The 27,619-nt window shown below is 39.9% G+C and overlaps 1 protein-coding gene across 2 annotated transcripts in view; it reads left to right on the forward strand.

Moving 5' to 3' along the window:
- Positions 1–1,171: 1,171 nt before the first annotated feature.
- mtnr1aa (melatonin receptor 1A a) overlaps positions 1,172–27,619 on the forward strand; it is a 51,737-nt gene continuing 25,289 nt past the window's right edge. Inside the window, exon 1 of one of the 2 annotated variants that reach the window (XM_026171470.1) lies at positions 1,172–1,683. In XM_026171470.1, coding sequence (XP_026027255.1) covers positions 1,500–1,683 — 184 coding nt within the window. In that variant the 5' untranslated portion in view covers positions 1,172–1,499. Of the gene's footprint in view, positions 1,684–16,986; positions 17,022–27,619 lie in introns of those variants that run through there. The other variant, XM_026171472.1, reaches the window with a different exon arrangement.

The raw sequence follows: 27,619 nt of genomic DNA on the forward strand, positions 1-27,619 counted from the left end.
GAGATGGCTCATGAAAAGGTACTAGGGCGTGCTTGTGTGTTTGGAACGGGGTTGACCCACTTATTTTCAACATCATTAACAAACAATAGCATAATTGCTACTCTTTGTATAGAAAGCCGGTGTTGTGCCAAAAAGTGATTGTCTGCCAAAAACTGATTTCCAATGTTTCTGTGTATTTTTTATGTGTAATATCTTTACGTATGTTCGTAAATAGACTTCGGTGAACAGGGTTTACAAAGGGGTTATATAGAGAATTAAAACAATATCTGTTTTTCAAGTATCTTTACAACTCTCTGCTATTGTACTTACATTATAACCAATCCGGTCCTTTATCCCCACTTAAAATATTTTTACAGAAATATTGTAATATTTGCTGCCATTTCTGCTGTCCTCTTGGCCAACTTACTCTTACAAAAGACATTTTTAATGTTAATGAGATTTTTTTAAACTGGATAAATAAAGGTTATATAAAAGTCACTGCCAAAAACTGATTGCGGCTTCTACCTTGTTACACGAATGTTGTTTGTGGCTCAAGATGACTTTATGTCATCCATGAGGGATGCATTTGACATATGTTTCACATATTATAGCCCAACAAGTTACTTATAGCAGTTTAAATACGAGCAATCAGTTTTTGGCAAATACCGGAAATCAGTTTTTGGCAGACAATCACTTTTTGGCACAACACCGGCACTCTCTCAAACTATAGATGAGCGTGGACGCCAGGGGCAATCAGTATGTATGATCTAACATAATACAAACAGAGAGAGGGATTACTGCCTGCAGTGTCTGTGTTATACTATTTTATATTAATTCACTGAATTACAATCGTGTGTAAGTATTTACAGATTTTACAAAAATAAGAAGCATTATGGGAAATCTACATTTTGGATACATTAAACACTTTAAATCCAGTGCACTTGAGCATTCACGGAAAAAGTAGTGATTTTTTCTGAAAGAGATCCTGGTAATATGAATGATTCTTCAAAAATAATCATGAATGGCTTCCCGAGATAAAACCAGCGAGCGACCGCAAAGGCATGAATGAACTCGCTCGATAACTAGGACGCTTCCTTAGCCGTGGAGTTGCTCTTTCACTGCTCGACCACGGAGCGACAGCATTTCTCCCTCGAAATAAAAGCGCCCTCTGCGAACTGTTTGGTCACATGCTGCGATGGTTTGAAGTGGCGGCTTCATGTCACACATGCGTACCGACAAAGTGAATGGCACACGGGCGCAGAAGTGACACCGAGGCGACCAAAGAGAGGGGGAGGCTGCCAGAGCTGATCCGCGGTAGTTGGGCAGAGCTCACTTTGGCGGAGAGGAGAAAGAAGAAGAGCAAGAAGAAGGAGCAGCAGCGGCGCGTGGAGGGGATGAAGATGAACCCCGCGGGAGGTTATAGGATCCCACCAGCAGCAGCAACGACTCCGAGACCCGGGCTCTAGGAGTGCAGGGTGAATTTGGCTCAGTTGAGAAAGTTCGGCGACTGTAGCTGTACAATGGTTATGAATGGGTCTCACCTGAACAGCTCCTTACCAGACCCCGCTGACACCGACCTGAACCGCCCGCCGTGGGTTGCCACAACTTTGGGGTGTTTCCTCATCTTCACTACGGTCGTTGACATCCTGGGCAACCTCCTGGTCATCTTCTCCGTTTATCGGAACAAAAAGCTCAGGAACGCAGGTGAGCCCGGGGAAAGTATGCGCGCGAGGCGCCAGAGCGGCGCGCGCCTGATTACTCAGCTAGGTTTGGGGAGAAAATAAAATAAAGCGAAACAAAAACTCTGGTTGACTCTAATTTGCAAAGTGACAACGATAACAGTTTTAGTTGAAAATACGTGCTTATTAATTACAGCTCGTTTCCAAGTGTGTTATTGTTTTGTTTATAGCCACTAAATTATTTTAAGTGACAGAAACGTGTAGTTTTGTTTTGCGATTTTAACGGTTGTCATTTTCTTTTTTTGGTTTTGTTTGTTTTACCAGCGAGCTGATAATTAGAAATCCGAGCAAGCGTAAAGATGCTTCCGCTCGCGACAAGCTTGTCGCACAGTAGGCTAAAGACACAATCCATGTTTTTCTTCTTTACCCCCACTTGTATTACTGACATCAGTATTTTTGCTTTGATATTTATTCATTACAGAGGCCAGTTGTACCAAATAGTCACACACATCAACTCGCCATAGCCTACTTTTGGAGCTGATATGATTTATGATTTATGATTTACTGTCAAGTACGCGTCAGCTAAGCAGCCTCTGAGGAGAGCGAAGCGGAGAGAAACATTATAGCGATTATTGACAGTGTGAAGCGACGGGGAATGCCCATCACCCAGAACTGCTCGCACTAATGCTTCCCAGGCTTCTCCTTTATCGCCGTTATTCCAGCCATATTTAACTCAGTTTAATAAACGATACTATCAGCCAAAATGTTATGATATTACCAGTCCGATGATGGAACTTTTGTCATATATGCGTGGGCTTTTTATATACACGATCGACCAGTAATACAATTATGATTTCGGCTGAGGATTAAATTGTGCGCCCCCGAGTTTGAAGGAGATTGACACAGCGGTGTTTGCCTTGCTCAGCGGAGGTGGTAAAACGCTCATAATTTAATAGTCGGAGGACAGAGCGCTGCTGAGAAAACCCAAGAGGCTCCTGTCATGCTCAGGTCTGCGCGCATTAGCTGGCAGCTACGCGTACCAAGGTTGTCATCATTTGGAGGCTGTAGTTGGGTGATTTGCTAAACACACCCCTGACATTACAATTCCGCGTACTGCAGAAATGTTAGGGTCAGAATAGATTTCCATCATGTGGATCGAGACCGCCGGGAAGACCCTATGGGATGTACAAGGATATACAGGCTCTCCTTACTTTGAGAAAGCGCGCAGAACCCTCTGCTACAGCTGGATTAGAGCTGCTCACAACACAGTCGTTCTGAGGTGGATTTAGTCTCTCAGGCTGAAAATACATCTGTGCGATTTTGTAAGCCTCTCTGCTGCATGATATGTGGGACAAAGTGCGAGACAAGAGAGGAGATAAATTTAGGAAACAGCATCTTTTGAAGTTGCTCCATTAATTACAGCTAATTGCATGTAAGGAGGTCATAATGAACTTGCAGGAATTCGACCAAGCATGCGGCTGATTTATGTCGCTTCAAAGCTTTAATGTTGCACACCAGCTTGAATGATCCATATGTTTCAGCTATGTTTTCCGTTTTCCATCCGTCGTCCCTCCTCTAAGAAAAGTCTGACACGTGAATCTCCAGAGGAAGTTAGAGGAAGGATCATCAGCTTAATTGCGCTTCGCAAATCCTTCCCATGAATGCAAACAAGGCCTCTGGAAGCTAGTGACGTGGTTCCCCAAAGTTCATGCCTCCGAAGCCCCTTTGCTACTTTTCCATTCAACTTTCAAAGACGTGCATGACTAACTTAAGCTGCTTTCAATTTTATGTTCAAAGCCCATTGGCAAATTGTGTGCAAATTGGCAGACATATTGATTCAGACAAAAGCTTTTGCAGTCATACTTTAATCAGCATTTTTGTTATCGGACCTTATCTGTGGGAATTTGAATCAGAAATGATTGTATGACCACATATTCTACTGACCATCCCCTCTTAGGAAAGTGCTTTAATATCTCTCTCTCTCTCTCTCTCTCTCTCTCTCTCTCTCTCTCTCTCTCTCTCTCTCTCTCTCTCTCTCTCTCTCTCTATATATATATATATATATATATATATATATATATATATATATATATATATAGATAGATAGATAGATAGATAGATAGATAAGTGGGAATTATTTTTTCTATGGCACAAACTAAATGTTGTTAGAAACTGCGCATCAGGGGGATAAATTAAATAACAAGTAATGAAATATACTCAGTGGAGAACCTGGCAGGCAATGCTGTCACATATTGCAGGCAGCAGCAGGACTGCTGCCTCTGCATGGCCAAACCCTCTGTCAGCGCATGAAATGGCCAGAGCGTGAGAGAACGTGAAGCCAGCAACACATGGTGAGCGCTTTGAGCTGCGTGGCTGGATGCAGAATCAATGCTGTGAGCTCTACTCAATGCCAATAAATCATCTTAACTGTACCTGTTTTCCAGTAGATGAAGGAAATTCTGAACAGGAAAATAAATAATGGCAACAAGGAAGGGTCTCAAATGACATTTTTGGCAGATTCTCACAAAAGTGGAACATTAGCTCATGGAATATAATCTGTGATGGTTTTTATGTTGCTTTTTCTTTATAAGAACAAAAACAAAAACTTGACGCTGTGCCATGCAGTTCCTTTCCTTCCTAAATAATGTGGCACAAGACTCAGGGCTTCTCCTCAGTTTTTGAAGACGAGCCATGTACATTTTTTTATTTTTACAAAAGACAATGAGCTGGTTTGGCATTCTGTGAAAATGGGTTCATACCCAAAGTTTTAAGCATAATGGAACAGTGGAAATAGAGCAGACCTCGTTGCCTCAGAGCGGCATCATGTGTTTTTAGTAAGCAGCTTCTTGAGTTTGTGAATGAAATAAAAGATAAGTGTAGGGTTAGTTCTCAAAGGTGTCATTTATGTCCCAGTGTTTTCATACTGATCTCAAGACAACAACAAGCTCTGCAAAACAGGCAAGTTAAGACAGTGATTTACTACTGTACCGTTCACAGTCTGAAGTGAGAAGTGTACAGATATCTTGGTGTGCTGGGATGTGCTGCTGCATAATAAACCAAAGAGCTCCACATTGGAGCAGGGCTGTCTGTGTTGGAGTGTGACGTAGTGTTTATCCTTTTTCAGCGTTGCGTGACTTGGCCGCGTGCCCGCAGAATGTTATTTCTGATCGTTTATTACCCCTTGAGTATCTGTTACAGTGTTATTGGTCTCAGTGTAATGAATATTTCCAGGAATTATGCAGAATTAGGGGTATTTGCAATTTCCTCAAATGAAAATGAATGTTTTAGGTTTCTAAATATCCGTGGGCTTTGTCGGGAGATTCTAAATTGGCTCATCACTGTGGAGCTTAATAAAGAGATCATCCCCTTCTGTAGATGGTATACAGTAGATGTTGATTTCGCAGCTTCCTGTTTTGCTTTCATCAGAGCTAAAGCCATTTGAAACACTTGTTTTATGAGAAGCTGAAGTCTTTTATGCCTAGCTTTACTGGGGCTGCACAAATCTCTGTACGATTACACTGAGGAATAACAACTGTCTTCTGTTTAACTTGATATTTAAGAAGAAAGTTAATGAAATCATTTGCACATTCCTTTTGTATATTGTTGGTCCGAAAAGTCCAAAAAGTTGTTTCATATTTAATATCTCTTTTTCTGATACACAGTAAGGATGTCAGATAACCTGGCATCATTTTCGACAGTATCTCTCGTAAAAACCACGTAAACAATCTATAAAAAGTTTGAAAATTCTTATCTCAAACTGAAAAATTGGTCTATGCCTTCAAGGGTGATTAGACTACTGCAACACTCTATTTGTTGGATTGTCCACCTCATCAGTGGGACAACTTCGGCTTTGAAGATATTCCACTTGAACATACTTTCTTAGTACTGAAGTCAGTTTGGCTCACACTGGCTCTCCCCCCCCCCCAACACATCTCTGACTTGCTCTGTGTCTATAATCCAACTAGACTTCTCAGGTCATCAGGTGCAGCTCTTTTAACAGTTCTCAGAATTAAATCTAAGTGTGCTGAGGGGGCTTTCACTCACTATGGTCCTGTTCCTTGGAACAAACTGCCTGCTGACTTAAGGTTAGTTACATCCGTGCATACATTTATAAACAGGCTCAAAAGGTTTCTGTTCACACAGGTGTGCACTCAACAGCTGATTATGTATGTGTGTGTGTGTTAACTTATATTTTAATTCTTTGTAAAGTTTTAATTTCCTATCTTAAGATTTTCTTTCCATAAAGTTCAGACATCCTCAGCATGACTCATCTTCTCATTTCATGCTGTGCTTTGGAACCATCTGCACCACCTCCTGCTTGAATAGCTGTGGTTATTATTTACTGTACATTCTGTAGCTACTAGAGGTGGGAATCACCAAACATGCCATGATACGATATTATCACAATACTTAACGCACGATACGATATTATTGCAATTTTTTAAAAATATTTTGCGATATTCAGATTCTGTACATAAAGGTAAACTTTATCAATATTCATTTTATCTAATATCAAAGTCTCACACTCAGTCTTTCTCTCATTTCAGTCAGTTTTATTGTTGACAAACTTGAACGGTTTGTATTACAGTCTAGTCCAACTTAACTGAATGCAACCATCTGGTACAATTATAGCTATTCTGAACTGAGCAATTTATGAAAACTATGCAGCCCCTTCAGCAACTGAAGAATTTGAAAGTAAATTAAAACAAAATATAATTTTACATTAAATAAAAAAGTTTTAAACTTAATTAAAATAAAACAATTAAAATAAGTAAACTCATGTTTATTGCTGCCAAAAAAAAGTTAAAGACATTTGGACAGTGAAGGAATGTCAGGATTCTTGCTCAGAAAAAGGATCAGCATGCTCTGAAGTCAGAGCACAAAAACCTTTTTTGTAACAAAATATCGATTTCTGCTGTCCCTGTATCGATACATTATTAGCAAACAAAATATCACGATACTACACAGTATCGATTTTTTCCCCCACCCCTAGTAGCTAGCTACACATTCTCTGCATGACCAAACACAGCCAGGCTAAAAAAAACCTTGATGTGTAAAAATCTAGATGTTGAGTTCAAAAAACTGAAAAGATGTGCCTGCAAAGAGTCCAGGCATTGTACAGCCACACTGCATAATGCATCCACTCCCAGCAGCAGTAGACTATCGATATCGGTTGCTTGTATCATGTGTTCCCACCTCTGATGACAAGGCTGCCTCTTTGCAAACCCTGCTCAGCCCCTTTTGGCTTACACAGTTTCAGTTTCACCCACAGTCACTGAGGGACAGAATCTAGGAAAACGTTCAACTGTGGCTAGGAAGTTAAGCCGTTCATATGCTGCTGGGTCCACACATTGTTTTGCTCCCTACTAACTCATCATCTAATGTTTTATCATAGAAACTGTATGTTCAAATAGGAAACATTTTCAAGCAAAGTACTGTGAACTCCTTGTTTCAGTAATAAAAGTTTTTAGTTCACATTACTAAAAGACTAAAGATTATCTCACCAGAAAGTTGGTTTATGAAAGCTTTTAATGTGAAGTAGTTGCCTTAGGATATTGTGCTTGTAATAGCATTAGTGTAACGTATTACTGCTCTGTAAGAACACTAAACAGGGTGGCTGATCATCAAGATAAAATTAAAAAGCATTGCTGCTGGATAGATGGAAAAACAAACTAAACCACACAAGCAGTAAACCACCACATCGCTTCTTGTTTAGTGACTACTTACCTACAGGGTAGTGATTACTTACCTGAACAGTAAGGTAAACACAATTATTGAACATTCAGTATGCTTACCATTAAAAGTGTCTGATTTTTGTGAAAATGTACTTTAAATCCCAAACATGTATGGAGGGAATCTCTGAAGTTTCACTTTTATCTGTCAGAGATTTCATGGTCTTTGAAGAGAAAAGCAGATGTCAAGTGGGCTTCTTAATTTTAATTATTAAAAGAGCCATAATAACTTGAAAGATCAGAGACTACGTGTGCTCCCAAGTCCTTGACATAAGAGGTATTTTATATCTTTTGCCAAGATGTAATCAGATTATATCTTATGAAAATAAACATGTTAGTCATTCACATCCTCCATGCTGCTCATATTAAATTAAATATTTGTCGTGAATTTAATACCTTCTCGCATGTTCATCCCACAGATCGTTATCATTTGAAGAAAACCATGAACTAATGCAAATACTGCCTGTTTAGTTAAGGCCCATATTTGGCTGATAATCGGCTGATGGTGTAGAAGCCAGAGCTGCTTGCTGGGTTTGTTAGTTTCTGTGGTGATGGCTGTGATAAGCATCGGCACGGCACGCTACGGCGGAAAGTTTCAGCAGGTAAAAAACGCAGATAAACCAGAGACACGTAACAGAGGGCAGGCTGCGACTTTGCAGTTAATTTATAGTTTTCCCAAGCTGAATAAGTGAACATTGAGTGGGAGAGGATAAAGATCTGCTCCTTTTACTCACCAGGCACTTAACTTGCAGGTATAGATTAGTTAATGTCCCTCCTGTCGGCCAAGACACGGAAATAAAGGAGCGCCTGCCAGCGCGCCCTGGGGCTGCTTTACACTTGATGACTTCAGAACTGACTGCTCCTTTTAATCCTCCCGCGTGTCCTGAAACATGTAAAATACGTTATATGTTTTTTACTAATTAAGCAGATCTACTTCGTACAGATTTCACACCAGAGAGCTTTTGCGCCTCTCATAAGGATTTAAACTCAAACATTAGATCACACGCAGATCTAATTAGGCAGCAGATATGTGCATGGGCTCTGGTTCCAGTGCTGGGATTGTGGGGATGATGCTATCATTGTTTGTGTTGCCAACCTTGTCTGGCTTGTTTGCTGCAGCTTTTTGTTGTTAGTGAGTGAGAGAGGAGTTCAACAGTGCATGATGGTAGAGTTAATGATGAGGAGTAAGGGCTGGTGCGAGGCTTTTGCGCAAACTGGACGTGCGGTGAAAGAGAAGGAGGTAGATGTTAGTTTGCTGCTGGTGTGGGTTGGTTAATGCTCTCGTAACATTATTAGCAACAATCATGGGAAAATTGCTCTGTGACTCCTTTTTTTCTGTTTCAGTGTGACTGGATTATTTCAGTCTTAGTAGGTGCCACATTGTCCTGCTGGGCTTAAGCCTCCTTCCAGGCTCTGAGAAAGAAAACTTGACCCAGCAAGAACTCATATGACTTAGTCTGCTTTTTACGGGGGCCAGCATCTGCATGATTTAATCATTTTCTAATATGTCCTGGATTGCCTGACTGCACAAGCCCTGCCAGGAGAAATCCATTCGGAACATACAAGAAATGCATTTGCTGCGTGATCAGGACATCAGCTTTTGTCCCCCCGCCCCCTTATTTTTCTTTAAGAAAGCTGTGGGGTTTTTTTTCTCTCTTTACTGGTTTACATTCTGCACAGCATTTCACATTCTCCTCACCAGGTTTTTGTGCCTGAGTCTCATCTGAGTCTCCCATCACTGTCTTTGTACTCCACCGCCACCTCCTCCTCCTCCCATGCATACTCACCCTCAAACACGCACAGTACACTCATTTTTTTTCTTTTCACTTAAATTTCACCTTCCAGGCTTCATATTCCATGACACCCTGTCTGTTTGCATCACTTTGATCCAACACCCCCACCGTTCTCTAAGGACGCTATGTTGTCAGACCCCGTACCTGTAGAGGAATTCTGCCAATAGCACTTTGCATCAAGCCAGTCAGGCAACAAGACGGTTATCACACAAACCCTGCAGATACCAGATTATGTAATGGCCAATGTTGTTATTGACGCGGTCGAATTTAACAAAAAATGGGCGTCCGGTGTGTGATCTCCTCTGTCGCACTCTGTACGCATATACTCACAGGGGAAAGCACGTTTTAGCTTCAAAAGCAACAAATAATGAGTCTATAAATACATATAGAAGAGAGCTTATTCTCAGTCATCCACTCCACCCACCATTCACTGTTCCAGCTCTCCCTCTCTCCCTCTTTCCATGCTTCCCTGTGCTATTTTTAATCATTTACAATATTATACAGTGAAAAACGTCTCTCTGCTTGATAGAAGCCCAGCATGACACACATGGGAAGCTCGGGGCAGTGAGAAAGAAGTAAAATCTAATGCTCATCCAACGGGAACTCTGCATAACACATGCCATACTGTAGAGTGCCTACAGTAGAGCCTTAACTGTTTGATTACACACACACATTTGAGGTCCAGCAGGTTAGAAATGCAAGCTGGTATCAGGAAGGGTGCCAGTTTGAATCCCAGCTGAGAGAATCAGCAGAGGCGGAACAGGGAAACGAGAGGCACTCTTATCTGTGCTCAAGGTGCCCTTGAATGAAGCACTTGGTCGAACGTTACTAGTCAGTGGACAACAGTGGAGGACTGTGGTTGAACTCAGCAGCTTCCAGCTGTGAATGCGTCAGACTGTATGACCATTAAAATAGAAAAAAAAGGAAATCTGCAAGCTCAGCTTTTCTCGCATAAAATGTTTTTTTAAAAAAGGACAAATGCAGAAACTGACCCCATTATCAACGCCACGCTCTCGTCTTGCTCCCTTTTATCATTAAGGGCGCAGTTTACCCACTGGAGTAACAAGCAAAACAGCTCAATCAAAAAGCCTCATCAGTCTCTGTGAGCCAACAGAGTGATTCACTTGAATGACATGTTATGATGATTATTATGGCAGACACATGAATGCCATTTGATGCAGCCCTGTGAACACTGTCCCATTCAGATGTAGCAGAACAGTGTCTCGGTTCAGCAGCCTGGTTTATCACTCAGATGATAGCATCTTCTTGCATGCACACTGCAGATAAAGAGTTCAACAGTGCACACACACACACACACACACACACACACACACACACACACACACACACACACACACACACACACACACACACAGACACACACACACACAGACACACACACACCTACACATATAATTTTAGTAACATCAAAACAAAGAAGTGACAGAGTTAATTCTAAAAATAATCCTGAGGTTAGCGGGTAGATGCTGTCAGATTAAATTAGTAACACCGTTCAAACAAAGCCTCGTCTAAAATAGAAAAAAACCCCAAAAAACAGGTTTGATATTTTCACTTAATTTTAAAGTAGAAGTGCCACCATTTACAGAGCACGTAGAAACTGGCGGAAAGTGTGTGCTACTTGGAAGACAGTTCAAGAAGATTTTCTTGTAAGCCACACAGAAACAGAGTCGCTTTTATGACCACTGGAATCTGTGTTTTCTAAGACATTCATGAAGACGGCCGTTTGTTCTTTTTTATTCTGAAGCAGAGGAGATTCATCCTGACTGTTCTCACAAGCACTCTGAGAACATTTGCTTTTGCCTGACAGACACAAACATAGTGGAAGTATTAATGTTTCCAAGAAAGGGACTCTTTCGCAATCCTAAAAAAACAAAACAAAGAATGAGATGTGACTGATATAGATGTAGGTCACTGTAAAGTCCCTTGAAGCTCACAGCCCATCAGATACTGGATGCTATGAACTTACAGGAATCTCATAAATGAAGTTATTAAAGCTGTAGCAATGCACCAGTGTATCGATGGCCCTGCTCATGTGTCATATTAGTTTTTGACAACATAAATATTTAGAGATACCGGCATAAAGAGCTTAATGATTGTAATCACTGCGCTTTTCAACATGAGTATTGGTATTTAGACTGAGAAACCATAATTTTTGACTACCTGCTGATCATTATCTTAATAATGGGTCAAATGACTGTGTGTAAAAAGTGAAAAACTAGCCACAGAGATTCATAACCCAAATCAGCAGATCACCCCAGCTGTACTGAGCAGCTGAAACCACTTTGTTCTGTTTTAAACCAGTTTGTTTGGTTTAGTTCACTCTTGTTTTTTTGGGTTTTTTACACATTAACATACATAGAGCTAGAAGACTTTGAAAATGCCAAGTTCTTTCACATTTGGATTTCTTTGCTGCAGTTTGTCATGACCTGTCAGCCATCATGTAGCGCATGGTCAAACAGCTCCATAGGTTTTTGCACAGTGACATAATCTTTGTACTTTTGCTTCTGTACACCACCACAGTGGATTTGAAATCAAACAGTCAAGATGTGATTGGGTTTCTGACTTTCAGTTTTAAATGAAGTGATTTAACAAAAGTTGTGCATCAACTCTTCAGCAATTACAGCCATTTTATACATCGTTGCCCATTTTCAGAGGCTCAGGAGGAATTAGGCAACTGAATGACAAGCCTTTTAATTGCAGAGTGAGTCCTGTTACCTTGTTATTTCATGACAAATGAAGCTTATAAAAGGCTGGGAGTTGATTCTGAGTGTTGAAGCTTGTCACCGTAACTCTCAATATAAGGTCCGGAAAACACGAAGGAAGGAAAAATTGAAGGAAAAACCAACATTAACCTACCAGAGACACAGCAAAAATAATTAGGAATGGCCAAACAACAATCTGGTCCAGTCTTTAAAAAATAAATACACTGACCAGGTCAGCAACACCAAAACGCATGAAAGACCATAGAAGTGGTCTCTGCTCAGATTCAGCCAAATGCTGCAAAACCGATCAGACAGTGCAAAAGGATAATGACCCAAAGCAAACTGCAAAAGCAACCCATGAGTTTTTTAAGGCAAAGAAAAGAGATATTCTGCAATGAGGAAGTCAGTCACCTGATTTCAACTCAACAGATCATGCTTTTCAGTTTCTGAACAATAAACTGAAGGCAGAAAGACTCAAAAACAAGCAGGAAATTGGCTGCAAGTAACGGCCTTGCAAAAATATCTCAAGGCAGGAAACAATATTTGGTAGTTAAATATATGTCCTCTTCCAAAGTCTTATGGACCTAACTATATATGAGCATAAGCTAAGACTGTCTGTTCATATATCCATTAAGGTTACCAGAAACACATGCTCTGTTAGCTCAATGATCCACTTATTTAATACTTGAGGTTGCGTAATCATATTTTGCTATCCAAATACCACTGCTGTCATTGTCTGAGTAAGCACCCACTCAAGGGATTTAATTAATTATATTCACCAATGAATATTACTGTTTTTAGATCTCTAGCACTATAATGGATCTTTGTAATGAAACCAGAGTTGAACTTAGTTTCTCTTTTCTCTTTATATAACTGACACGAGGACTTGAATCCATCTCAGTGACACCTATACCTTGTTTTGCCTACAGAATTACGAGTGATTTTGGAATGGCCCTGTTCCCATAATTATAGCAGTGCAGAGGTGGACGCTAATTCTCAAGAGACAGATTATGACACATTCTTTGTGGCCCGTCACGTTCACAGAGTAATTAGTTGAGTCGTCCGCTTCCCTCTAATGAGCAGGAGCTTAGTGTGTGAGATTTCTTGGTCACAGTATGCTTTCCTTTAATGACCCATAAACATGCTCTCTGTGATTATTATCTAAATTAGTGTATTTTGTCACACGTTCACACATTGCTTGGGTTCATTCCAGCGTACTTTGGGCGTTGTCCAAAAGCAATAGGGAATTACGCAGTAGGAAGTTGGATGTTCACACTGCTAGTGCACGCTGACCCAATCTAAGCCTCACTTTCTCTGGGAATATGAGAATGAACTCATATGGCCTGTTGAGGTATGAAGAAATGATCTAATACATTTTATGGAAAAACGTTGCGCAGCAATGAAATTGAGAATGCAAATAGATGTGTGCGATATAATAGCGGGTTATGTTTATTAAGGGGGCATTTGCTGGCTTTGCAGTCAACATAATATCTTATGAGTTGTAATTTCATGTAGAAGCAATTCAGTGCCAGATTAGAAAGTTTACTTTTGCTGTGGAAGCTGTTCACCAATTATGGCTGAATGAGACGGGGAAGGTAGAACGGAGATGCAAAAATGGCACGTAGGAAGTGTATTACAGATTTGATTTTCTCTGTTTGTGTGTAGGTGTTAATAACGAATGACATTCGGACAGTTATAGAGATTAACCTGTGGTCCTCCCATTATCCTGTGCAGCCAGGATCACCCTGTTTATCTGGACTAAGTGCTAATGAGGGGATGGTGTTTTTGCAGCTACTATAGCTGTGCACAGCGAGAGCATGTTAATGATGAGGTCAGTAAGGTTGTGATTTGAGAATTTGGTTCCATTTAGAGCTAGTGCCAAGTTGCCTTGTTCATGAGAATCGTTTAGCATTGAGTGTTATCGGCTCCTCTGTCAAGGCCTGTGCGAAATGAGGGATTTTGGTTCACTTGTGGGGGAGACTTCAAAACAGGAGAAGCATAAACACGGTCCCAAAGATAAGTGTGTTGGAAAACAATGTCTCACTTAAGCATGCAGCAGGCAAAAAGCAATATCCAATCCAAAATCCTATTTCCGGACACCCAGTGAATTGAGATTCAAAGATCACTTGTCTGTTAGGTTGTTAGTTTCTTGACTTTATACCAGCGGTCCCCAACCCCCAGGCCACGGACCGGTCCATGAGTCGTTTGGAACCCGGCCGTGAGAGTTGAGGCTCAGGTGTGAAATTTATGGTTTTCAGGGTTTTTATTCGTTAACTTTGTCTTTTCCTGTGATGTATTTGTGTTTTTTTTAAATAAGTATTTACGCATAACCATAGTGACCAGAGAGCATTAAGTGGCAGACAGGAGGATGTTTGTCTCTGTCGTATCATTTTATTTTGTTGTATTTATCCGCGACACCTTAAAGGCCGGTCCGTGAAAGTATTGCCTGATTTAAACCGGTTGAGTACCGCTGCTTTATACAGGAGCCAGTTGATTTGAGTTTTTGTTTGTTTGTTTTTTTGCCATGTGTCACTGGAAGGCAGCCTAGCAACAGACCAGACCCAAAAACCAAAGATGATAAAATTTATCTTACTATTTATCTGACTATGACTCTGTTAAGTCATAGTGGACTTGCAAGAACTAACATCTTTTTTTCACATTACTCAGGAGTAGTTTGTCTCTTGATTATTGTGAGAAATATAAGGTATATATTGGAAGGTAGAGAGCTTGTAAGACAGAGAAAACCCTAACAATTAAGACGACGCCCTATGAGCAATCACTTGTTGACAGTGGGAAGGAAAAACTCTCTTTTAAGAAAGCTCCAGGCTCAGGGAGTGGCAGCCATCTCTTGAGACTGGACTAAAGAAACACTGTGGAACTATAGTCATGTATCACTGTAGCTGGCATAACAGATTCATTCTTTTTAATTGATTGTAGATTAGTCTTATGCACCACACGTGTACTTTGCAGTATTTTCATTAACTATTCAGCACTGAGACAGAGAGCAGAGGAAGAGATACTCTCACACTGAGCTGAAATTAAGAGTTCACAAACTTATAGTAAACAACAAAATTTGCAATCCTTTGTATTTGTTAAGCAACTTTATTTTGCTGTCTTTATATGGCAGCAAATCACAATATGAGTCATCACTTTGTTCCAGTTACTGGAGACCGAAAAATAATTCATACAGTGATACCACACAGAAGGGAAGCAGAGGTAGATTCTTGTCTTACTAACAGATTCATTATTTGAACTGTGGAACATAAAAATAAGTAATGATTCTTTTTGTTTTATATGTTTTATATATACGATATAAAACATCCAATTTAATTAGAGTTTTGTCTCAGCTCAGCTCTCTCGTGTCGAACTAAGTGCATGTGGACGACTTAACAATAGACCATGAAATTATTCCTGATTTTAGGGTCATTTAGGAAATGTTTAAAAAAAAAACCTGGACTACATTTGATGGAAAAGAGATTTTTGCCATGTAGATTTTGGCACATACTTTTCGTCTCTGATGGGAAAGTTACACAAACTTGAGATGTGTAGTTGGTAAACATCCGTAAAGGGAGGGTGATAATGTTGCCAGAGATGATGAGCTGCTTTTCTGCTGAGGGTGAAAAAAATATGTAGAGAGTTGTCCATCAAATTGTTGTAAAAGCAGAATATGAGACTCAGTTATCCTCATCTTTTCTTATCAGCTTTCACGTGCAGGAGTCAGTTATCCTGTGCTCAGTGTCGACCCTAAATGAGTAACTGATCATTCATTTATTATCTTTGTTGATTAATTCCACGTATACGTTTGCTGATGTGGTTCAAACCGTAGTCATGAAAGTTGAGGTGAACATTAGGAATTAAACATCTGTGTCTATGCATAGATTTCTCACTTGCTGAGGTCTGATCTGCATGTGTTCATTATTGAGGGGCTGAAATGTTGTGTAGTCAACACACATATTGTCCAGGCTGCCGAGGTGAGCCGTGTGGTGTTGGAGGAAAGGAGGACCCAAAATGCAGGCGATGACTGATGATTCGAGTGATGTTTATTTACAGGGTGGTGTAGTGGCAAGCAGGCAGTGAGGGATGACAGGGAATTAAAGAAACCTAAACTGGAAAAACGAAATAACAAACCTGAGAACATACGAACCGGGGAGAGAGGCAGAGAGACACAGACAAACCAGCAACAGGCAGGAGAACACACAGGGCTTAAATACACACAGCAGTAATCAGGGGATGAGAGACAGGAGGGCAACACACCTGGGAGAAGTCAGAGCTGATGGGACGGGGGAAACGTAACCTGAACACACTCACATGAGACGGGGACCTTCAGAATAAAACAGGAAACTCAGACACAGAGAACCAGACAGGACACTGAACTAAACAGACAGATTCACAAGCAGACAGTGTGACGCCATAGACAGACAGAGGGAACACGGAAGTGGGACCAGGGCAGGCACAGAACCGAAACCTAACAAATGGCAAATCATAACGGAATACATAATCAGAATAAACAAAAGCATAAAGAAACACAAAACACTGAGTCGGCAAACTCAGGACCGTGACACATATATGTACTGCATACATATATATACATGCATTTTTTAAATAAATATTTTAGCCACTTAGGGATGATACACAGTGTTTCAAGCTGATGTAAGAGTGATGTTTACTCTTTTTCAGCTCTCTATAACTGTAAGCTGAATGATGCTACAACAAGGAGGCTCAAGGGAACTGCAGAATCATGTGATGACTCTTTGTGGATTTCTCTTTCCACTCAAATGCTTTTACATTACACATTATCTTAACAGTTGTTACTATGAAAAGACAGTGAATGGTGCAGCTGTTAACACTGTAAAAACCAAATAACATTTTAAAGCTATTTTCTCTCATCATATAGACTAAATAATTATTTCCATTGAGAGATTATATTATTTATTTGCTTATTTATAGTCAAAAGCACTAGGGCCATTTTTCCAAATATTTTAAAGGAATGATGTGTTCTGGTGGTACTAATTGTGTTTTGGTTCTTCTTTCTATCACCAGCTTGTTGTGGCTGAATAATTGTGTGTGTGTGAAACACACAGACTGGATGAGAGAGGGTTTAGATGACAAGCATGGGTGAGTGATTGATGTTTGTCTCCCAGCTGCTCTGTGTGTTTAAACACAATGCTTATTTTTCTTATGTATTTACTGTTGGTTCGCAAAGCATCCTTCCACACACAGATACAGTTTCTGTGTGCATATGTTCCTGAGATTGTATACACACATAGACCCACACACAGACATTGCTAAGTATGATGGGAAAGGTTGAACAGGACAAAAGGTTGTGGGACACTTGAATATGGAAAATAATAATGACTTAAAAAAAATGACAGTGGCTTTTGATACTGGGATTAGTGAGAAGATGACCCTTTGACTGCTCTGTATATGTCTTAACTTTTACATTAAGTAAGTATTAGTAAGGCTATTAAAAGTTATTAACCGTAGCAATAACCTAGTTAATCTTTCCAAAGCCTTAAACTTCGTAGTATGTAAGTCTGCAAACAAGGTCAAAAGATGGGGTTCATAAAATGCAGGAAGAATGGCATAAGGAGATTACGTTACGCAGTTTCAGGTCAATTGGGGTCAGATGGAATGATGGAAATAACTGCTGCACAAACTAATCATATATAATACAGCTCAACAGATGCTGAAGCTCTGGTCTGACCTCGATTTTCCATGGGAACAGGCATGATATATCAAAATATACAAAAGATTTTTTTTGCTGTAGGACAGTTACATAACTCATTACGCTACCATTCCATCACCTAAAGCTGTCATGCAGTCTTGTTTATTGCATATTTTTCTGATGGGAGGCATAACATAAGACAACATACTTTGGATTTTCACTTTTCCCAGTTTTAACTTCTTGCCTTTTATCCAGTGCTGCGTTTAGTTTCAGCAATGGGTTAACAGAAAGCAGTCAGTGTAATCTTTGAATCTCTGAGGCTTCAAATGCTATGTTTTTGGTGCTGCAAACAGGACTTGTTAGAGCTTTTTGCTGACCAGACACACTGGACCCACTACAGTTCGCTTACCGTCCAAATCGTTCCACAGACGATGCCATCTCTCATCTCCTCCACACATCACTCACTCACTTGGACACTAGAAGGGGGAATTATGTTAAAATGCTCTTCATAGACTACAGTTCTGCATTTAACACCATAATTCCCTCCACACTCACCACCAAGCTGGAGCATCTGGGACTCAGCTCATCTATGTGTCAGTGGATCTCCAACTTCCTAACTGGCAGACCACAGGCAGTAAGGATGGGCGGACATGTCTCAGCCTCCACCACTCTCAGCACTGGAGCCCCCCAGGGGTGTGTTCTGAGCCCCCTGCTGTACTCTTTGTACACATATGACTGTGTGGCCACTACCAGCTCCACCACCATCATCAAGTTTGCTGACGACACCGTCGTGGTGGGCCTGATCTCTGATAACAACGAGACGGCCTACCTGAAGGAGATTAGGAATCTGGAGAACTGGTGCCAGAGGAACAACCTCCTTCTAAACGTCAGTAAGACAAAGGAGCTGATAGTGGACTTCAGCACTAAGCAGGAGAGGAACTACCAGACCCCCGTCATCAACGAGTGCCCAGTGGAGAGAGTGGACAGCTTCAAATACCTCGGAGTTCACATCACGCAGGACCTGTCATGGTCCTGTCACATCAACACCGTGGTGAAAAAGGCCCGACAGCGTCTCTACCACCTCAGACGCTTGAGAGACTTCCAACTGCCCTCCAAGGTGCTCAGGAACTTTTACTCGTGCACCATAGAGAGCATCCTGGCGGGAAACATCTTAACCTGGTTCGGGAACAGCACCATGCAGGACAGACGAGCTCTACAGAGGGTTGTGCGGTCAGCTGAGCGCACCATCCGCTCCGAGCTCCCTGACCTGCACTCAATCTACAGCAGGCGGTGCTGGACCAAGGCCAGGAAGATCGTGAAGGACCTCAGCCATCCCAACAACAGACTGTTCTCTCTGTTGAGGTCAGGAAAGCGATTCCGCTCCCTGAAGACCAACACAGAGAGACTGAGGAGGAGCTTCTTCCCGCAGGCGATACGGTCTCTCAATCACACCACCACACAGTACTGACCCACACATATGGTTCTTACACACACACTGGACTTTCTGGACATTGTTTTTGCACAACACTGGTCACTATATTCTTCATTTCCGGTTAATACTTGTACAGCTGCTGTTATTATGTATATATTTATTTATATTTAGATTCCTTCATACATTCTTATATAGTTCTATATTGTGTATTTTGTTGTACAGTTATTTTATTTTCAACTTTAATTTATATATTTTATCTTATTCTTCCCAGTTAAATTTACCCTTCATTCTAATTTGTGTTGTACAGTTATTTCATTTTTAATCTTAATTTATATTTTATTCCTTCCTAGTTAAATTTACCCTTTTTAATTTTTCATATTTATTTCCTTTCTTATTCATAGCCTTTTCCTTTTTTGTTTTCTTTAGGTCACGAGCAGTTGTCCAAGCATTTCACTACATATCGTACTGTGTATGACTGTGTACGTGACAAATAAAATTTGAATTTGATTTGATTTGATTTGATTTGATTTGAAAAGAGCTGCTAGAAAAGTGGACAGATAAAACAGCAATGCATCCTGACAAAACCAAAATAATGAGCTAAGAAGCTAAACTAACTGCAGACTTGTAGTGTTTCTCAGTTTGGACTCTGGTGCCATTAGTGCACTGCCATGTACTACATCATGTTTGCTATATAAGCATAAAGCCTTAATTTTAATAGGGTATCACTGCCTCAGTTCAAAGACAGTAAGCTGTATACTTATCTGAAGTTTGACCTTGACATTTACAGCTTGTTGAGCATCTGAACAAACATCTTTTTATAACTCCCACAAGCACCAAACAAGCCAGTGTGAGCACTTTCATGCAGTCAAAATACCAAATGTAAGAGCTGAAGTTTTAACACGAGTGATCGTTTTCTGTGCGCTCACGACTGCAAATGACTTGCTTTACTGATATTGATCAGGGAAGCTGAACATGAAAGTCATCAGACACGTCAGTGCTGTTTGGTTGCATCAAGGTTGTGAAAACAGCCTTTGAAGTAATGGTTTAAAAAACCCCACTAGATTCATGGTTTCTAATAGGCTACCAAGAGACGAGATCCTGAAATCGTTCAGCAGCAGCAGCTGTGAGAAAGGGGAGCAAACAGCACATACACGCGGAGACAAACACACACAAACGCAGCCCAGCATCAGCTGTTCAGGATGATAAGCTCTGAACTTCCACCATGTATGACACTGCCTTCACAACAACTGTAAAATGCATTTAATAGGGAGCTAAAATAACTTCATCTCCAGGCATAAATATTCACCACAGACTCGTACTGTACTTTATTAATCACACAGGAAAAAACGATTATAGTGGTTAGAATTAATACAATTATAATATAAAAAATATAAAGTGATTAACTGAAACTGCAGGTCATGCTTCCTACTTTGTATGCAGCTTTCCCAAATTTTACAGTGTTCATACAAATGTGTGTCCTTGGATGTAAGTTTAGGTTTCCTTAATTGTTTCCTTGAAATATAAACTACAACTGAAAAATACTCCCTTTGTTTAAAACTCCTGGTTTATGTATGGCACTTGGCAGTGCACCTATTCAGTTATAAATCTTTTCAGTATTTGTGATTTTGTTTACAGCTCATTTAGAATTTTTATATCCCTGTGAAGCTTTAAAACAATAACTATGTGGATTTACCTGAAGTTGTGCATGACCCCAATAACCTTGAAGCCTGATGAGTGTGCTCATTTCATAATGAGTGGCAGTAACTCCTCATTAAATACTTGCTTTCTAGGGACCTAAATGACATAAATGGGATCAATCCAATCTTCTGACAGGATCAAGCTGCTCGAAAATTGCAAATGGGAATCCAAGGCACCTTGTAATTGCTTGTGTGCATGTGTATGTGGGTGGGTGTGAATAGGTAAGAATTTTCAAAGGAGATTTTGTGCAGACTTCTGACACTTATGTTTTTCAGTTCTTATGGTTGCACTATATAGTTTTTGGAGTATACGCTGCTTCACAAAGTGGCATGTTTGCAGATACTTATGAGACAGGAGTTCAAAGGCATAGGCAAAGGGTGAAGTCATCTTAACTGATGTTAGCCATTTCTTAAAGCTTTTTTTCCTGCTTGTAGGGTTAAATGAACTCCACTATGTATATGAGAGCCTGTTCAGTCATAACGTCATTTCTCCAAAACTGACTATAAAATTATGTCAAGTAGCCCTCTATAAAAGGGACTGACTAGTACTAAACTCTTAAAAGGATGTTACCCCTGCCTCAAAACAAGAAAGCCCAACTTATAACCACTCTAATAATAATGATTATATGTGCCATATTCCAAACTAAAAATAATAACATCCTAACTTTTCTTACAAGTAAGATTATTTTTTTTAGGCTTGTACTAATGTACAAAATATGAATTGGTTAATTAAAGCTTCCCAATTGATTGTGACAGGACACTGTCATTGCTATATTAGAGGAGTGCCAGGGTTGCACTTCACAGAACCAGTAAACACAGCTAACATCCATCTTCAGCCCAGTTTCCCCACATAACAAGAAAGATGCTTACCATGAAAGTGTTTTACTTCCTCAGAGGGAGAATATACACTTGTTTGTTTACTCATAGTAATTTATATCATCTGCATAATGTTTAGTAGACAAATTAGTATCACGTGGTAAGCTGTCACATGTCTGGAAAACCTCTATTTAAGAATTCTCTTCTATAAAAAGCAATTAGCTTGTTATTAGCAAATAGCAATTAGCTTGCTATTAGCATGCTATACAAATAGCAGTTAGCTTGCTATTGTTAGGATTTTTGCAAAAGCCTGAAGTCACGTCAAGACCAAAGCAAGGTCTACCACACAGACAGATTGATTGTGAAGCAAAATTTGCTTAAAATTTCCTTTACATTTTCTGGTAAGACTCCGGCTTCATGCCAAAATCCAAAGATTGGTGTGAATATGAGTATGAATGATTGCCTCTAGGTGCCCTGTGATAGACTGCCTATCTGTCCAGGTTCTTTCCCACTTTTCACCTCTTGCACCTAGAATAGACTCCAGCCTGTTATTGACTAAGATATTAGTGTAACTGCATTAACTTTAGTGTCACACAGTAATATAACACGTCATACTAAATAAAGTAATCACACTAAAGTACCAACTTTGTTGTCACTTACAAAAGCTCGATCTTCATGGGCGGACAGAAAAATGTGCACTTGCACTACAATCAATAGTGGAGCAGTCTTTAACTTTTGAGCAGTTAGGGTATGAACATTATTTTAATTTTAATTAAGCTAAACTGCAAACTGCACCCAGGTGCGCTGGTAACAGATCATCGACACAATGCAAACATTAGCAAAGACAACATTCTAACACAAAGCAAGCAGCAAAGGACACAGAATGATCTTCAAAAGGCAACAAAAGCAGTGATGAGCAGTCGGCTTGTAGCCAAAATTTCTACCCCCACCTGTTTCTGCTTCTCTATGGGGTGGTTTTCAACTTTCTACTTTCCAGCTTTGTGTTTGCACTTAACACAAAGCTAAAATAAACCTTGTGTACGTGTCTATTAAGAATTTGTATTAGTTTGTGGTACTGTATCCTTGTGTTGACATTGTCAGCTAGTATTGTATTTGATAGCATACGTCAGGATGTGTTGTACAGAGAAAGATAATGCATTACTCGTTTTCAGTATTTATGTTTATTCGGAATTATGTTGGTGAATCTATGCAGAGCTTCGGATAAGTTGCCAGCATCTGTACCTGTGCTGGCTGCGTGGATGGTGACATGTGGTCACATTCATAGCCACATGCTCAGAGAAGCACACACACCTGTGTATTTGCATTTTAACATCAATGCATACATTGCTTTATAGCTATTCTCTGCTTCAACATTCTCCATTCACAGTGCCCTTGAAATTAGATGTCAGGTCCCATGAGGATAACAACTGAATCAAATGTAACATACAATAAGAACGTTAGGCTTCAGTTCTTTATTTTAGCTATCAAAACAGGCTCCATCTAATAGTCTAAAGCCCTGAGGCTCTTTTCATCACCTCTTGACTCGGAAGAGTTTTGGAGGAGAGTCGAATGTTTCAGCACCCTCCATGTGACCATCTGCAGACAGTACTTCTGTTCATCTATACAGTAGCCTTCTGTCTGCAGAGCTGGATGTGTACACTCCTTACATAAGTGACAGGACTTCTGTTCTCCTTTTTTTTTAAACAAATGTTCACTTTGAGGAAATAGAGCTTTATCTGGAAAGTGATGGATAGATTACATTCTGTTTCTGCTCCCAGTTGAGTTGCAGGTGATGAGCATATGAAAGACTGCAGATTTTAGGAGAGATGGGCACTTAACTGGTTTTTGGATTTCACTGTGAGTGAGTGTCTGAGAGATTCAGGGTCAGTTAAGCAGTGGCCACTGTTGCACTGTGTTCAAATCTTTTCCATGTGTCCTGGTTGAACTTTATGTCTGTTTCCCTCTATCTGGGTCAACCCATCAGCCCCCTGCCGTGCTCTGGTTTGCCTTTCAGACAGCTACTCTATTAGACTGAAATCACCTGTGAAATACTGAGGTATGACTGAGGGGGGGGTTAAAAGGTTTTATGTGGGTGGGATAAGTGAGGACAGTTTGAAAAATCCCTTTTCCGCCAGATAATTTGTCTGCATTGTGTGTTCACAAAGTGTTCTTTGTTCATCTGAATGGAAAGAAAACAGATTCATACAGAACAGCTAGTCTTTATTTTGATGATTGTAATGCTGTGTGCATGTTGGTATATGTGTATCTATGTTAAAGGTCTGTTGTGCAAAAAGTTTTTTTTTAAACCTTGACTGTAATATTTTATTTTTCATTTTTAGAAATGGTGCTCTGTGGTGCTCGGTGGCTGCATGCACTTTTACAAAGTCAGCAAACAGCTTTATCTTCATCAGGGTAATTTCCAGCCGTAGCTCTGAATCCAAAAGGACTCCTTGCATTACCTTTCAGATGGATTGATGATGATTATTTTCCTTTTAGTGAACACTCTTCTTTTTGGATTTGTAATGATAACAGTCACCTACCTGACTGTTTGAATGGTAGATTTCATTTAGAAATTGTCCAACCAGTTTAACGAGTTCTTAGAATCAGTTACTCACATTTCTGCTTTTCCACTGACTGCATCAGTGATTTCCATCCACTGTTTGCTCTTCCTGTCGTGTGGAACCAACTAGCGAATGCTCTAGCGATGTTCGGGTGAGTCATTCTTTCACTTTTGGAGTGTTTTCTAGTGTGAAAAAAACAGGTTTCTTAAATAATTTGCAAAGTGTTGCACTTGGTGGAGGTGTGATCTCTTGTAGCCTAACTACTTCCACATTATTTATTTAGCTCCTTTTTATAGGTTTTAAGTCATCATCAGAGGCGATTTAGCGATTTTTATCATGCAAAAAGTGTTATTGGTGTTGTTGTGGACAGCATAATATGGCTCAGTTCTCGTCTGCATTTTTGTAGCCTGCAGAAATCTCTATGCACTGGACAAGAGTTTTGGTAGCATTCTAGTTTCTGTTTGTAGTCCATTTGTAATCCACGCTTTATTAACCAGTCATTTATTGTCAGGGTTCAAACAGTATCTTAAGCCATCAAAATAGAACAGTGTTCATTTTGATGGGTTACAGTGAGGCAACCACCAGGCCACCATGATGGCTTCCTAGAGCATCTTAACCCATCAAAAAGAAATGTGCTGTTAAACCTCAGCTGTTAATATTGCTCAGTCCAACTGCCAATTCCTGTTGTGGACAGCATAATTTTGCTCAATTCTTGCTCTTCGACTTTTAGAGTTTGTTCTGGACTCTTTATTTATGAAATTTTATATTCAATTTTCGTACAGTGTCAGTTAGTCTTGAGTTCTCTATTGCATTAGTGTTCTTAGTTGTTATTTTATCTTTGTTTCCCGTCGTGTCCAGTTTATCTGTCTTTTCTCGGTATCCTGCCATTAGTTTCCCCGTGTTTGTTTACCTCCTTCCTCCCCAGTCATGTCCCATGTCTGTCTGGTCTGTCTGTGTTCTGTCTCCATGAGTATGTTTGTTGTCCTGTCCTGTTGTTTTCTCCCTTCCTGTTTCCATGTTCATCTCCTTGAGTTTCATCCCTTTGTTTCCCCAGACTGTCAAGTCTCCATGTCTGTTTAGCCCCAGTCCCAATGCCAAGTTCACGTGTGAACCTCGGTGTGTGTGTGTGTGTGTGTGTGTGTGTGTGTGTGTGTTATTTGCTGTTTTATTTTGATAGTCTTGTGTTTTATGTGTGTAATGTACATTTCTGCTTGCCCATTCACATTAGTTATGATTTAGTTCAGCTGTGTGCCCATGTGTTTCCACTTCTCTTAATCAACTTCTTGTGTACATATTGTCTGCATCTCCCTCTGTTCGGTGTTGCATTTTTTACTTCATTGTGTGTATGACTTCTGTCTATCCAGCTAATTGTCAATCAGTAGTTGGTCAGCTAGTTCCTTCTATGCTCTGTTTTGAAGTTTGTTTTCGTTGCATTTTGTGCCAGCAACAAAGCTAAATAGTTTTGAGTTTAATTTCTGTCTATTGAGTCCTGCATTCGAGGTCCACTTCTTTTTTTTCCCTTTTTTTTTCCTTTCTTTTTTTCTTCTTTTTCTTTATAGGGGCTCGTGTCAAACTAGCAAGTATTTCAGGCAGAGCCTCTGGTCCCAGCTGTCAAAATAAAACACGTACGCAAGCGAGAGAATCTGCCCATTTAAGTCATAACACGGACCTGATGCTGTGAATTTCCATCAAAATTAGGCTCTTGTGATCTGATATCAATGAGACATTTCTCAAGGTCTTTTACGCCTACTTTCCAGGTGAAAAATACCACAATGAGCTCATATTTAGATTAAAACGCCCCAAAGGATGAGGGGATGCCTGGATCTGTCTATCCATCGGATAGCGGCTGTAAAAGCAATTTTGGCAAATTCAGCTTTGTTTAGCTTAACTCATGTTTGTCATTCTGATTTCCCAAAGTGACATCAGGTCAAGACCTGAAAGTTCGTTGCACACATGCCATTCATTCATCTAAAGTATTAATTATCTAGGTCTTATTCTGACACATCAGTTCCAAAGACTGGTGTCTTACCCTTAATATCAGTTATTATAGTATATTATCAAAACTAAGTTAAATAACACATTTACTGATGTAATATAACCACTAAACAATGACAGCCAAATACCTTTTATCATTAATATTTAACTTAGCTAGCTGCCTTTCCTCTAAAGCTTTTATTATTTCTTTCTGATTCATAACATAGAAAAAATTTCCACATGCTTAAGAATTAGAAGATTGCTTTGGAGGTAGCAGTCTGACAGTCAGTAATGATACCTGATTTAGGTGCTTCTAGTTCCTCAGCTTCTCTGGCCTCTTTTAAACTTTTTAAGCTGTAGTTCTTTCAAGGTCTTTGAACTCTCCACTGCTGGTGTTATTTTATTCTATTCCATCCTACTGATGTGTTGGTAGTTGCGCCTCATTCCCTTTTGTTTCTGCATGTGTTCCAGAGTTGTAGAAACTTTGCTTAGCTGCCTCTCATTTCTCTCCTCTCAGATAAAGCTCCCCTAGGATGTATAAAGGCTTGCAGAGGTAAATATTCGTCCTATTGTCAGTTAAGAAGTCAATGCTGACATTGCCTCTGAATTTGACAATGCAGTGTCTTTTGGTCTTTTATTTTAAAACTCAAAACTCTGGATTTCCTGTCGTTTTCCTGGTAAGTTTGTGTGACTTGATCCAGCTTAGCTGGCACAGAGGGCAACAGAGCTGGGAGAGAGAAGGATTGATTACAGGTAGAGAATGCTGCGCATCATTAATCAGCACAATGACAAGAAAATAGATAAGACTCATGTCCCAAACCTGCTGTCTTGCTTTCAGACAGTAATAATACAAATGACTGCAAATACACACATGGAGGAAGAGAATAAAACAACAGTAATAAGTCATATGGATGACTTACATACATGTAATACTCACTGAAGTTTGGCTTTGATGTTTCTTATAACTGTGAAAATACATGACTATTAACTGTTCAGTCTCTTCCTTCACTCTTTCTTTTCAAACCACAGCACGCTCCTTGATGTGAGCATTTTCCACCAGTGGAGAAAGCGATTTCAGCTTCTCCACATGAATAACAAAGTTGCCGTTTTGCTAATTAAAGTCACAGTGTTATGTGTCCCATAAATATCAATTACCGCCGATCAGCAAATACACATTCATTTGAATGGGTCCAGCATGCAGTTGCGAGTGTGCCTCCCACAGCAGGACACAAAGGGTTTAAACTAATACTCTGGCTAATGCTCATTGCACCTGAGGCCATACCTGGATGTTAAGGACTTTAAAAGGCATGCAGTGGGGCTTATATCTTCATCGCGGCATCATTTTTGAGAACAATAACAGGAATGAATTCTTGTCATTTTTCTGTCTGTGCCTTATGTTGTAACTTTATTGCAGTTTTTGTTTGATAACAGCATTTTGATTATTTTGTAAGTGATTTAAGTGTTAGTCACATGTTTAGTGAGGGCTGTTAATTATAGATTTAATTTCTGCTAAAAGGGAGCATTTAACAGTTATTTTCATTAGAAAACTGCGTTTCCCAGAATCCTTT

Source organism: Astatotilapia calliptera, chromosome 6 (genome assembly GCF_900246225.1).
Source record: "Astatotilapia calliptera chromosome 6, fAstCal1.2, whole genome shotgun sequence".
Classification (NCBI taxonomy): domain Eukaryota; kingdom Metazoa; phylum Chordata; class Actinopteri; order Cichliformes; family Cichlidae; genus Astatotilapia; species Astatotilapia calliptera.